The 11,337-nt window shown below is 50.2% G+C and overlaps 1 protein-coding gene across 1 annotated transcript; it reads right to left on the reverse strand.

Moving 5' to 3' along the window:
- Positions 1 to 114: 114 nt before the first annotated feature.
- Positions 115 to 3,276, reverse strand: CENATAC (centrosomal AT-AC splicing factor). The gene is made up of 9 exons (XM_033081651.1): positions 2,980 to 3,276; positions 2,712 to 2,877; positions 2,576 to 2,638; positions 2,344 to 2,408; positions 2,097 to 2,202; positions 1,725 to 1,755; positions 1,265 to 1,348; positions 912 to 1,044; positions 115 to 440 (listed from the first exon to the last, which is right to left on the reverse strand). The coding sequence occupies exons 1-9, from the start codon at positions 3,273 to 3,275 to the stop codon at positions 395 to 397; spliced, it is 990 nt and encodes a 329-aa protein (XP_032937542.1). The 5' UTR covers position 3,276; the 3' UTR covers positions 115 to 394.
- Positions 3,277 to 11,337: the final 8,061 nt, after the last annotated feature.

Raw genomic sequence — 11,337 nt, forward strand, 5'->3', positions numbered from 1 at the left:
GTTTGCATGAAGGAAAGCAATATAAATTTGAATGAAAATATCAAACACCTAGTGTTAGTTGCCTGCAGGGTGGGCCCTGCATTTCAAATGAGTTTCAAATGGTCTACAAACAGAGGCGTTTAAAAAAAAGTTTATTTCTCCAAAAATTCTTTCTTTAGTGGGATGTTCCATGTCAGCATGGGCCCCATGCCATCACTTGCTGTACAGAGCAGGCTTTCTCATAGGGAAGATACAGCATCTGCAGGAGCCTGTCCTTGCTGGCAGAACCTGACTTTGTGTGGCTTTAGATGCGATGCTCAGATGGACACTGCGTGTCCTTACAGGGCAGTCAGCAACAAAACTGCAGCTACAGTCAGCCTTTCCACAGAGCTGGGTGTCTGGTGTTCTCATCTAATCACCTTTTTTTCTTCTTTTCCCCTGATTCAGTTCTAAACTGATGCCTGAAAGAGAGCATAGCAGTCAGACTGGAGTAACCTTTAGACAAAGATAATGAATGCTCTCCCTGGAAAAGTAAAGTGCTGTGCATAGTGTTCTATAGCATGGAAGCTCCCCCACTATTTTTGTTACTTCAGTGAGTGGTAGCTCCAGGTAGCTGACAAAGAGTTCTGGCACATTAAAAGGCACCAGTTGAACAGTACCTGGGTCTGAAAGTTGAGCCAAGCAAAATGAGGCAGATGCCTTCATGTGTGCAGCCTTTATAGCCGTGTGCATGCTTCCTCCCAAGCCATGTGCACTGCTCCAGGACAAGAATGATACTCTGCCTGGATTAAGCACTGTGTGGCATAACTTACACAGCAGGATGTCTAGTTAGCTTGGTGCTGTCTCAGAGCCTGCTCTATGAATGGCTTGCATGGACAGAAGCCAGAGACTCCTCCCCCCTGGCAGAGCATCTGTGCTGCCCTGAAGCTCACCGGGACTGCCACCTCCTGCCATGGTTCCATACACGCCCAAAGGAAGGGAGCCAGCTGTCACTTGTCTGACAGGTATGGTCAAAGTTGGCACCAACACGTTCCACTGGGAGCTTTTTCAGCTTCTGCTTCTCCTCTGAAAAAAATAATAGAATTGTAGAGTGGATTGGGTTGGAAGGGAACTTAAGGATCACATTGCTACTATCCCCTGTACCATGGATGGGGACACTTTCCCCTAGACCAGGTTGCTCAACCGCCCAAATACATTGTTCAGCAAAGGTTTTTCAAATTGCTTTTGGTTCTCTAGCATGGTGAAGTGACTGTAAGGTTAACTAAAAGGTGCGCAAGCTGCTCACTGTGTTTGAGAAATTCCTCATAGGAAGGTCCAATTTGTTGTTGACTTCCATCTTCTTCCTCTGTTAGCCACGGAGGTTTTGCTCCTAGAAGTCACAGGGAATACTTATTTGCCACTGAAGTTAACCTAAACTCTGACTGGAGAAAAGCGTCCCCCCTTCCCCCAGTCTGCTGCTCCTGCTACCCAGCAAGTGACAAAGTGAACTCCGGGTGTTCTGAGGAAAAGGAGCTGACTTCCTCAGCTAAGGCCATGGCAGATCACACCCCAAATCACACACTGCCCGCAGCAGCAGCATCAACAGTTTCTACTATGCTGATGTGTTTTCTTCTCCTCTAGTATGTCAAATATTGCCAAAAGAGCAACCACCTCCTGCAACTGGTTCAAAACTGCTTTGAGTTGTCCTGTGACATTTTGCAAGCCATGAGGTAGCAACCCAGTGAGTCATGATGCAGTGCACTTACCAGTGTGGACATTTCCTTTCCCTTCCGTTTCCTGTTAACAGAAACATAAAATGCTTATGAGAATCTTATGTTTAAGAGAATCTCTGAACAGAAGCACATTGTCTTCATTCCCTTCCAGAATCAAGTTCTATTAGAAAAAAGCAGAGGAAAGCTCTTCTGTTCTTTAAAAGAGAATTTGTTTTTTTCCCATGGCATATTAAGGAATGTTTGCTTAATGAAAGTTAAACCCAGGTAACTGAAGCTGGGTTAACTGCTCACCCAAATCCACAAAGCTGTTTCTTTTTGTGATGGAGACCACCCCTTGTTCTGCTTTGTGACATGTGCTATAGGTGACTCGCAGTTAAATCATATTCACTAGCCAGTCACTCCTACCTGGTGGCCAATGAAGGTCAGAACCTTGCCTGAATCTATCCAGGCCAAATCAGGTCCTGTCTGCATTCCGCTCGGGCCAGGCTCTTCTGCAGCACAAGGGCTGTCCCTGCAATAAGAGGCCTGCGCTTACTGTGGTATATACAAAAGTTTACAAAAGATTTGCAAGATCCTGGTAATGACAGTGCCAGACTCCCCATGTGTCTTGGAGAGGGATGCATCAGCCACTGCTAAGGAAAGTGGTGCTCACCGTTCAGGTCCTGCGGGAAGCCTGCAGACAGAAGGTCCTCCACAAAGTTCTGGCTCTGGTTGAAGCTGAGTGTGATTCAGGAAAAAGGAACAATATTTCTGGTACTGAGCACAGCCCCCACCCAGCCGCCCCCAGCCTCTCCCGAGCGCACCCGGGTGCCCATGCTGGGGCTGCACAGTGCGGTCTCCGCTCCCCGCCAGGGTGCAGCCAGGACAGGATACGGCTCACCGACCTGGAGCGCCGCTTGCACCGTCTCTCGCTGCCGGCGCTCGGCCTCCCGGATGTCAGCCGCCATCTGCGGGGATACAGCGGTGAGGCGGGGCCAGCGCAGGCCGGGCCGCAGCCACCGCGGGGGTGAGCCAGGGTACCTGGAGGATGCGCTCCTCCTCCCGCCGCTGGTGCTCGGCCAGCGCCCGCTCCAGAGCCTGCGCGAAGCGCTCGTACTCCTCTGCCGGCACCAGGCACCGCTCCCGCAGCGTCGCCTCCGCCCGGTTCTCCCGCCAGAACCGCGCCGTCTCCCGGCGGTGCTCGGGCCTGCGGGACACCGTGACCCCGTCAGCACAGCCCGCACCCGGCCGAGTGCCGCAACAGCCCGGCTTGCAGCAGCGCCAGCCCGCCCCGTTCCTGCCCACGCACCCGGCCAAGTGCCGCATCAGCCCGGCTTGCAGCAGCGCCAGCCCGCCGCGCCGCCCGTCCCGCCGCACGCCGCGCCCGCAGCACGGGCACCACACGCGCCCATCGTGCTCCGCTGGATCGTAGCGCTGCACGGCCGAGGCCACATCGGCCGCGGCCGCCGCCGCCCGCGCCGCCGCCGTCGCCTCCTGCAGCTGGGTCAGCGCCTCCTGCAGCCGCCGGCGGTGCCCCGCGCTGTAGCGGTGCCGGCGGCCCGTGAAGGCGCTGCGGCGGCACAGCCGGCAGTAGAGCACGGCCATGGCGGCGGGGCCGCGGCGGCGAGAGGCGGAGCCGGCCAGGGCCGGAGCCGGCCCGAACCCGAGCCGGCCCCTCAGGCGGAGCCTCCGCGGCCGCTGCGGGCGCGCTCGGGCCGGGCGGGTCCCTGAGCGGCCGGGGGTGGGACTAACAGCCCGGGGTGGGACTAACAGCCCGGGGTGGGACTAACAGCCCGGGGTGGGACTAACAGCCGGTTGTGTCTCTGGCACGGGACTCACAGCCGGTTGTGTCTCTGGCACGGGACTCACAGCAGAGAACGGCTACGAAACTGGTGCAGCGGCTGGAGCGTGTATCCTTACGAGGAGCGGCTGAGGGAGCTGGGATTGTTTAGCCTGGAGAAAAGGAGGCTCAGGTGTTATCACTCTCTACAACTGCCTGAAAGGAGGCTGGAGCCAGGTCGATCTCTTCTCTCAGGCAGTCAGGGATAAGACAAGAAGACAGTTTTAACATGCACCAAGGGAGGTTTAGGTTGGACATTAGGAAGAATTTCTTCAGAAAGAGGGTGATTAGATATTGGAATGGGCTGCCCAGGGAGGTGGTGGAGTCCCTTCCTTGCGGTGTTTAAGGAAAGAATGGACGTGGCACTTAGTGCCATAGTCTAGTTCACATGGTAGTCTTTGGTCTTGGGTTGGACTTAATGATCTCAGAGGTCTTTTCCAACCTGAACCCTCACACAGTGGTGTATGCATCAGCTGAGGCATGGTAACCCACTAAGCCTATGATTATGTTCACCTTCACATAGACACTACCTGCCCACATAACTTTGGTACTTCAGAAATAAACTCACTCAAGAGTGCTAGACTGAATGCAGTTATGTTAATAAACTCAGAACAATGTGAGTATTTTTGGGGGGGGAGTGTAGAAGAACTGCAATAGTAAGTCCTTGCTTGCAAATGAAGTCTCTTGACTTGCTTGTTTTTCAGGTAGGCATGGCTTTTGAAAGACACGTGGGGCAATGCGTGAGGCACCAGTGTGATGGACTCGCCCACGGGAAGACACGGCTCTCTGTGCTGCTTCCCAGGAACTGCCCTGAGAAGAGGAGCCTGGCAGTGCTGCACTGAAGGAGGATAACGAGAACCAGTGGCTTGGCCACCAGAGGCCGTGTGAGCTGGCATTAGCCAGTCATGCAGTGAAAGAAAGAGTCAGACCTATGTGGAATTGCCTGTAAGAAAAAGAATCAGTACAGAGTGAAGCTGCCAATAAGAGGAGGAGTCAGAGTTATCAGCGAGAGGTCTATGAAAGTAGAAGTCAGAGTTGCATGAGAAAAAGGTCTATAAAAGAAGGCATGTAGAGTTTGCAAATAAAGGACTGATGGGAATGCCAGTTAAAGGGCTGCTGCTGATACCATCCCTGTCTGTCTCGACATCTGTGACACCTTGAGGATACTGGTCATGTCAAGCAACTGGGGGGGTTTATATAATTTTTTCCCCCTGTAGTAGAACAGAGATAAATTTCCAATTAAGTAAGTGGTCCTTTTCCCCCTCTTCCTAGTACAGAGTGTACAGTGGATGCCTGGCTTGTCATCACACCAGGCCACTCCTGCTCTGTTGGCATTGCTTCATTCCTTGTGCTGCAGTAAATAGCTGATTCTGTGTAATACAGACAGAACTCCCTGGATTTGTGTGTTAGAAGCAATCCTCTCTGTTAAAGAGAGGCAGCAGGGAAAGTACGGGCAGGCGTGATGATAGGGAACACGAGACTGAGAGGAGGCTGTGACTGGTGTGAGGTGCTTGCTCCATTTGCACGGGACCTGGGGCTGTGTCCTGGTGCCCAGTTACTCCTGCACATGACTAATGTGTCTGATGGTATCACAGGTAGATGCTGCTGTCATTGTAGCTGTTCACAGCCTCCTCAGCATGTGAGAACACCACCGATGCACTTGATGAGCATCGCAGCCTGTTTTATTAGCTGTATTCTCTCCGAATGCATACACTATTTTTCTCATGGGGGAAAGGTGGCCTCTTACCCACCATGTCTTCAAATCCTGTGAAGTTGCATTGAAAGAGCTGAACTCATATCTACCCCTCCTCCCTGATTTTTAAAACCACTTCAAAGGTGAGCTAGCAGACGACTGAAGCGACCGGTTCCGCCAGGCTTGTTTCTGCTCACCTTTCCTGCCGCTCCCCTGTGGAACAAAGCACATCATTTCCCTTTGATTTCCCACTTTGAAAGCCATAGGGGACAGAGTCTGAAATGGCCCACAAGTTTTTTAGTGTCTCTTCTCTGCTACCTTCCTGAAGTGCTGCGTGGATCAGGACAAGACTCCAGGAAGGAGACCTGGCTTGTGGCTAAATTGGCCTGTGGGATGCTCCACCCTCCTGGGTGTTACACCTGGCATCCCCAGGTTTGTGGGCAGGGTGAAGTGACACTGCAGCGACAGGGGAAAGGAGCCACGGTGTCTGGGATTCAGTGGCTTTGACTAATGCATGCAGGGGTTCCAGAATCCATCCTGGCTGCCTGTTACCAGCAGTATATGCCATCTTCTGGCACAGCTACTGCCCCAGGGACAGAGGGGTCTGCCCTGTTCTCCATTTCTTTGCCAAGAGGAGATGGCACGTGGCAGAGTGGAGTGCATACTGCCAGTCTCCTGCCAGGCAAGGAGGAGAAAAGCAGTGAGTTTGGATGTCTCAGCCAGTGTCCAAGGTGCAGGCTACTTGCCCTCTCTGAAACGGATTGTGTCACAAGTGTGAGGCTGGAGGAGAGGAGAAGAAGGCAGGGCTTTTTTTTGTGATGTGAGTTTCTTTACTTCCTTCTGTGCCATCAGGACTGAAGAAGTATGCAAAGCTTTAACACATAGAGCTGTCATTTGCAAGCAGGCAGTCCCTGGCCTGGTGCAGGCTATGTAGTACTGAATCTACAGCCCCATCTCAGTGTCCCAGAACTCTCTTAGCAAAATACAAACAGAGCTTGTCTCTGCTCATGGTGACAGGATCATATCTTGCAGCAGTGCAGCTGCACAGCACATGCATGGTGTTTAGTGCAGCTGCTGTAGGTCGTGGCTGTGATGCTCCAAAACAGTGGCATGTTGGCTCAGTGCAGGGAGCAGTAGCAATTGGTCATGTTGAAGGAAGTACCAGATGACAGCCTTGAGTAAAGGTTAATTAATCTGACCTCTGTTATCATGGTGAAGCTCTCCATGGTTTGTTGTCACTTTTGTATGTATTGTGAAGCTGCAAAATCAAGAGGAAACCTCCTTTGCCTGCTGGTTCGGGGCCAGGCTGGGTGACTGTATAAGGTTGCTTTTGTGACTGTTGAAAATGCACATATATTTGTGTGTGTGGTTTTGTGTGTTTTCATGTATTTCCCTCCCAGATCCCAGGTGCAATAATTGATGCTGGAATCATACTCAGCTGCTTGCAGCAGGATGACCCACGTGTTGGGGCTTAAACCACTCTTTGTGATTCAACCCTGCTCATCCTGCTAGTTGAGTTACTGAGATCAGGAGACCATATCACTGCAGGTTTAGTCTGATAAAAACCATTCTCTTAACACTGCCGTTTGAAACAGGGATATTGTATCTTTAAGGCACCCCCTTCTCATTCCCCTAATACCTCTAGGCCTCTGAATGATTCTAGAGGAGAGGATCAGTGCAGGAGTCTAAGGCATCTTTCCCTGCCCTGCTGCACTGCTCACTTGCTGCTCGAAGGCTGTGCTTTGCTGTTTCTATGGAAACCATTAGTTGCTAAGCAACTGGAGCATCATCTGTGGTGAGCCCTCGCATCTAATTATCCCATCACAGTGGCTAAGAGGGACTGGGGGGGGTTAACTCCTTTACCATGGCAGATCCATTGACAACACTTTAGTCACATTTAAAGGGACATTGTCTCCCTTCTGCCACACTTATGAGGAGGAATAAGGTTTACTGCAAGCAGCAGACACGCTGTCTGTGCTCATGGCATGCTGGCATGCTTGGAGCTTCCATGCCCTTGCATGGAGCTCTTCTTTATTTTCAAGTTATGCATGATGCACTTGGCTGTACATTTGGATCATGCAGTCTTTGCCTTGTAGACTGTATCTGGGCCATACTTACAGTCATTTGTGTAATTTTTTTTGTGTGTGTTCTGGTCACCTTGATGCTGCCCTTACTGTCTTTGTCCCCAAAGCCTGATACCATGTCAAGCTCTGTGAGGTATTGCTAATTCTTCAGAACTCGGCAGTGGAAGAGGCGGGCAGTTCTCTTATCTTCTGTCTGTCTGCAAACATTGCAGAGCTTTGTATTCACTTTCATATTACCTCTGTTTGCTTCTGGAAGGGACAGAGATTGTCATCAAGGAAAAGCCTGAGGGGTGAAGTAACAACTACAGAAAATCTCATTTTCCAGATCTCTTAAGTAGACAAAGGCACCAGCAGCCTGGTGAATTTTGCACCTTCAGACAAAATAGTCAGTCGAAGAGCTGATTGTGCTTTTGAGTTTGCAAACACAAGGTTGATGTAGTGTAGGTCTTAGTCTCCACACTGTGACAGATTGCATCTGAATGAGGTTCCCAGATTTGTGAGGAGAGTGGCAGTGGTTTGAGATACCTTCAGACAAAGGCCTGAGTTTAGTGAAAACCTGGCTGCACCAGGTCCATGCTTGGGTGTGTTGTATCAACCTCATGTCTGCTCCCCTCGAGAGGGATAGGGACTCATTCCTCCTCAGTTTTCACTTTCTGCCAGAGAATGGATGCTGTGTGATTTACTGAGGTGATTGCTTTTCTAGTGGCTGAATCAATGAGAGTTGGGAGGTCTATTAGAAATTTTTTCTGTTTATTTACTGCCTAGATCTGTGAGCCAGCTGAGAGTTACTGCAAAGCTCCCTACCAGCGTTTGTTGTGCTTTGTGTGGATAAGGAGAGTGGCCCATTTTTACTTCTGAAAACAAGAGAATCCCTAATACCTCCCCAGACTGACACTTTTCTGTGTCCACCTTTGAACTGTAACATCTTTCACTGCAGCCAAAGCCTTCAGGCACTACCCAGCCCTGGCAATATGTCATGCCAACATGCTAGCACTGCTTCCACCCCTCGCCATTGGCACAGGACCAGAGCATGTGGCTCTCCAAGGACTGAGTGACCCAGGGCTAGGTGGGATGGGGTAACTTGGGAGGATGGAGCAGGTGCCCCCCTGCCTCGCTCTCGGAGTAGACAGATGATGGTGATTAGCGTTAAGAGCTCTTGTAATGATCTCGGGGAGGGGCAAGTGGAGGATAGAGACAGGTTTTGTCATGAAAATGGGAAGTGTAATTAAAGTCTACATGTTAATTAAGAGCTGAAGGGGAGAAATAGATGGACTTGCTGAAGTTGCATAGGCATTGCAGTTGGGCACTCTGCATGCTACTTACCAACAAGGAAGAAAGGCTTTGGAGGAGAGGCATGATAGAGAGAAGGTTTGCACAGAGGCTCCATGGCTTTGAATGGAGCACTGAGTGTCAAGGAACAGCTTTGTTTTCCCCAGCCAAGGCTGGGAAAAAGAGGAACAGTATCCATAACCTTTAGCATTTGGTTCCTTAGTGTAAATTGGTAGTGTGAAGAAGAGGTGGTCCAGGTCTGATCCCCCATGTGTGTTTCTCTCTGGCCTGCCTAGGCACGTCCTGCAGACAAGAAGTGGATGTGAGAGCATTCCTGAGCTCCTGCTGCCCCATCAGCAGTTTGGCATTGTAGCCAAGCACAAATCTAGTGCAGATCCTGGGACAGCAAGTGAGGATATCCCACAGAACACTGAGTTGAGCAGTGAGACTCCTGGAAAATGCTGAGGGATTTGTAATTGCTTGTTTGAGAATGGTGCTTGAAGTACTGCAGTTCCTTCCAGGTGGCTGGCTGGGTGAAATGCTTCCTGGCTATCGGATGGCCAGCAGTGTTTGTAGTTTGCTCCCTGATCTAGAAGTGAAACTGGGGGATGTCTTGCTCTGTCTGCTGGGCTATGCTGCATCCTTGTTCTTCCTTTTCACTCTTGTGCCCTCTGTTTTGTTTTTCATTTCCTTTTGGCATCTTGGGGCTTAAAGCATTTCCAAGAAGAATTGACGTTAGGAGAGCAGCCGCTGAGGAAGCTTGCCAAATGCTCTACATTGGCTGACAGCTCTTCTGAAAACCAGATGGTTACTAATTAAAGGGAGTCAAGTGGAAAGGCTGCAGTGGCCTTTCTATTTCTTTTTCCTTCCTTTGATTAGCAGAGTTTGTGACCTTGGAGGAAGATCATATTCCTGTCTTTCCTGGGAAGTCCTCTCCTAATGCCTGTAATCTGTGGCAATCACAGTGCTATCTGCTGGGTGCAGATCTTTCTGAGGAAGCAGGCCGACTGTGTGCTGGAAGCACAAGCTGCCATGGGTGGTAGGACAGAAATGCAGTTGTAAAAAGAAAATTCAAACTGGGAGAGGAGAATTAAATATTGGGAAGAGCTCTTCCTTGGAGATTTTCTCTGGGACTTTCTTCTACTGGCAATGTAAAGCTTCGAGCAAAAAAGCCTGATCTCATCCTCCAGGAACTTCTTGTTCCTCACCTGCTGCACCTCTCACACAGAGGAGCCCTTTACGTGGCCAGTCCTCGGCCATCTGTGTGCACGTGGGCTGCTCCGTGTGGCTTTTCTCCACGGTACTGGGAGCTGAATGGCTGGGAAAATGAAAGGCAAGCACATACTTCTTTTATTTTCAAGAACATTTGGTTTCTAAAGCCAATCTTAACAGATGCACTGTCAAAGCTTAATGATTCAACCTTGTGTCGAAGAACCGGGTATGAAGAAAACTGCATTGGCAGTAACAAACTCCCACTCCAATTCATGTCCAAGAAAAGTGTAGCAGTTTTATCTTGATTATATTCCAGAGCAGTAATCCTCCACAAGTTCCCTTGCTGAAATCTTGCTCCTCCCCTCTGTCACTGTCCTTTCCTCCTTCAAATGCAACATCTTGCTCAATTTAAGTAAATGTGCTGTACTGGAAAACACCAGGGCACAATTACTTAAGGAGCAAAGATGTGAGCAAATGACAATTCATTAAAATATGTCATTGTAATTGTTTGCAATTTGCTGTGCATGCTTTTAATCTGTGAGGCCAAAGCACAAATTTTCTGAACAAAATAAAAGACAGCAAGAAGGTGACAGTCAAGAGCCTGGAGCAGCATCTCCTGCCTGCCTCAACCACACAGCAGTCACCTCACCAGTTTTCCCACAGAAACAGGCAGGAAATCTCTCAGTGTGTTGGTTTAATACAGCCAATTTTTTTTTGGGGGGTGAGGTGGGTAGGGCAGGGGGGGAACCACAGAGGTGGCTTCTGTGAGAAGCGGCTAGAAGCTTCGACAGTGGAAGAATCCACTGTGTCTGACAGAGCCAATCGCTGATGGCTCCAACCCGAGAAAGGACTTCAGCATTTGAGGTGCTCTCTAGACCCATCTCTCCTGCACTGCTTAGGCTGCTTGCTGCAGACTATCTGCCAGTGCTTTCCAGCCTGGAAAAGGTTAATTCTCAAAAGCACCTCCTGGGGTTTTGCTACTTCTTTTCATCTCTGTTTTATTTCCTCCAAGACAGAGATCAGCTGTCTGGGTCTGGCTTGACCTCACAGCAAAGCCCATGGCCACATTCTGCAGCACAGATTGCCTGTCTGCAGAGGGACACACAGATTTGCTGTGCTGGACCCCCTTTGGAGGTGGGCATGAATATTTCATGACAGGGAGAGGACGCTTCAGCATGTTGCAAATGTGGATTTGCATTGTGCTGTAAAGGACAAAGGAGAACAGACCCCAGGTCAGCATCTCCAGCTTCCAGGAGGTCCACTGAGAAGAGAAGACTCCCAAGGGTAAAGGGACCTCCCGAGCCTACCCACCTTTTTTTCTGCAAGGCCAATGGTACAATGAGCTACAGATGGTTCCATCAGCTCCTGCACACACCTGCCACTCTTCACCAGGAAGCAATATCCCAGCAGGCAAAACTGCAGATTGGCTTCACCTGGTGGGAGATAGCAGGGCAGTGTTATCCATCCTCAGGACATTCTCTAGTATCTAAGACCCTGCCAGAAGGCTGCACCAGCTCCAAAGTACTAGAACTAACTAAATGGTTTTTCTTAACTGGAGCCCAAGTTTCT

Source organism: Catharus ustulatus, chromosome 28 (genome assembly GCF_009819885.2).
Source record: "Catharus ustulatus isolate bCatUst1 chromosome 28, bCatUst1.pri.v2, whole genome shotgun sequence".
In the NCBI taxonomy this organism is placed as follows: Eukaryota; Metazoa; Chordata; class Aves; order Passeriformes; family Turdidae; genus Catharus; species Catharus ustulatus.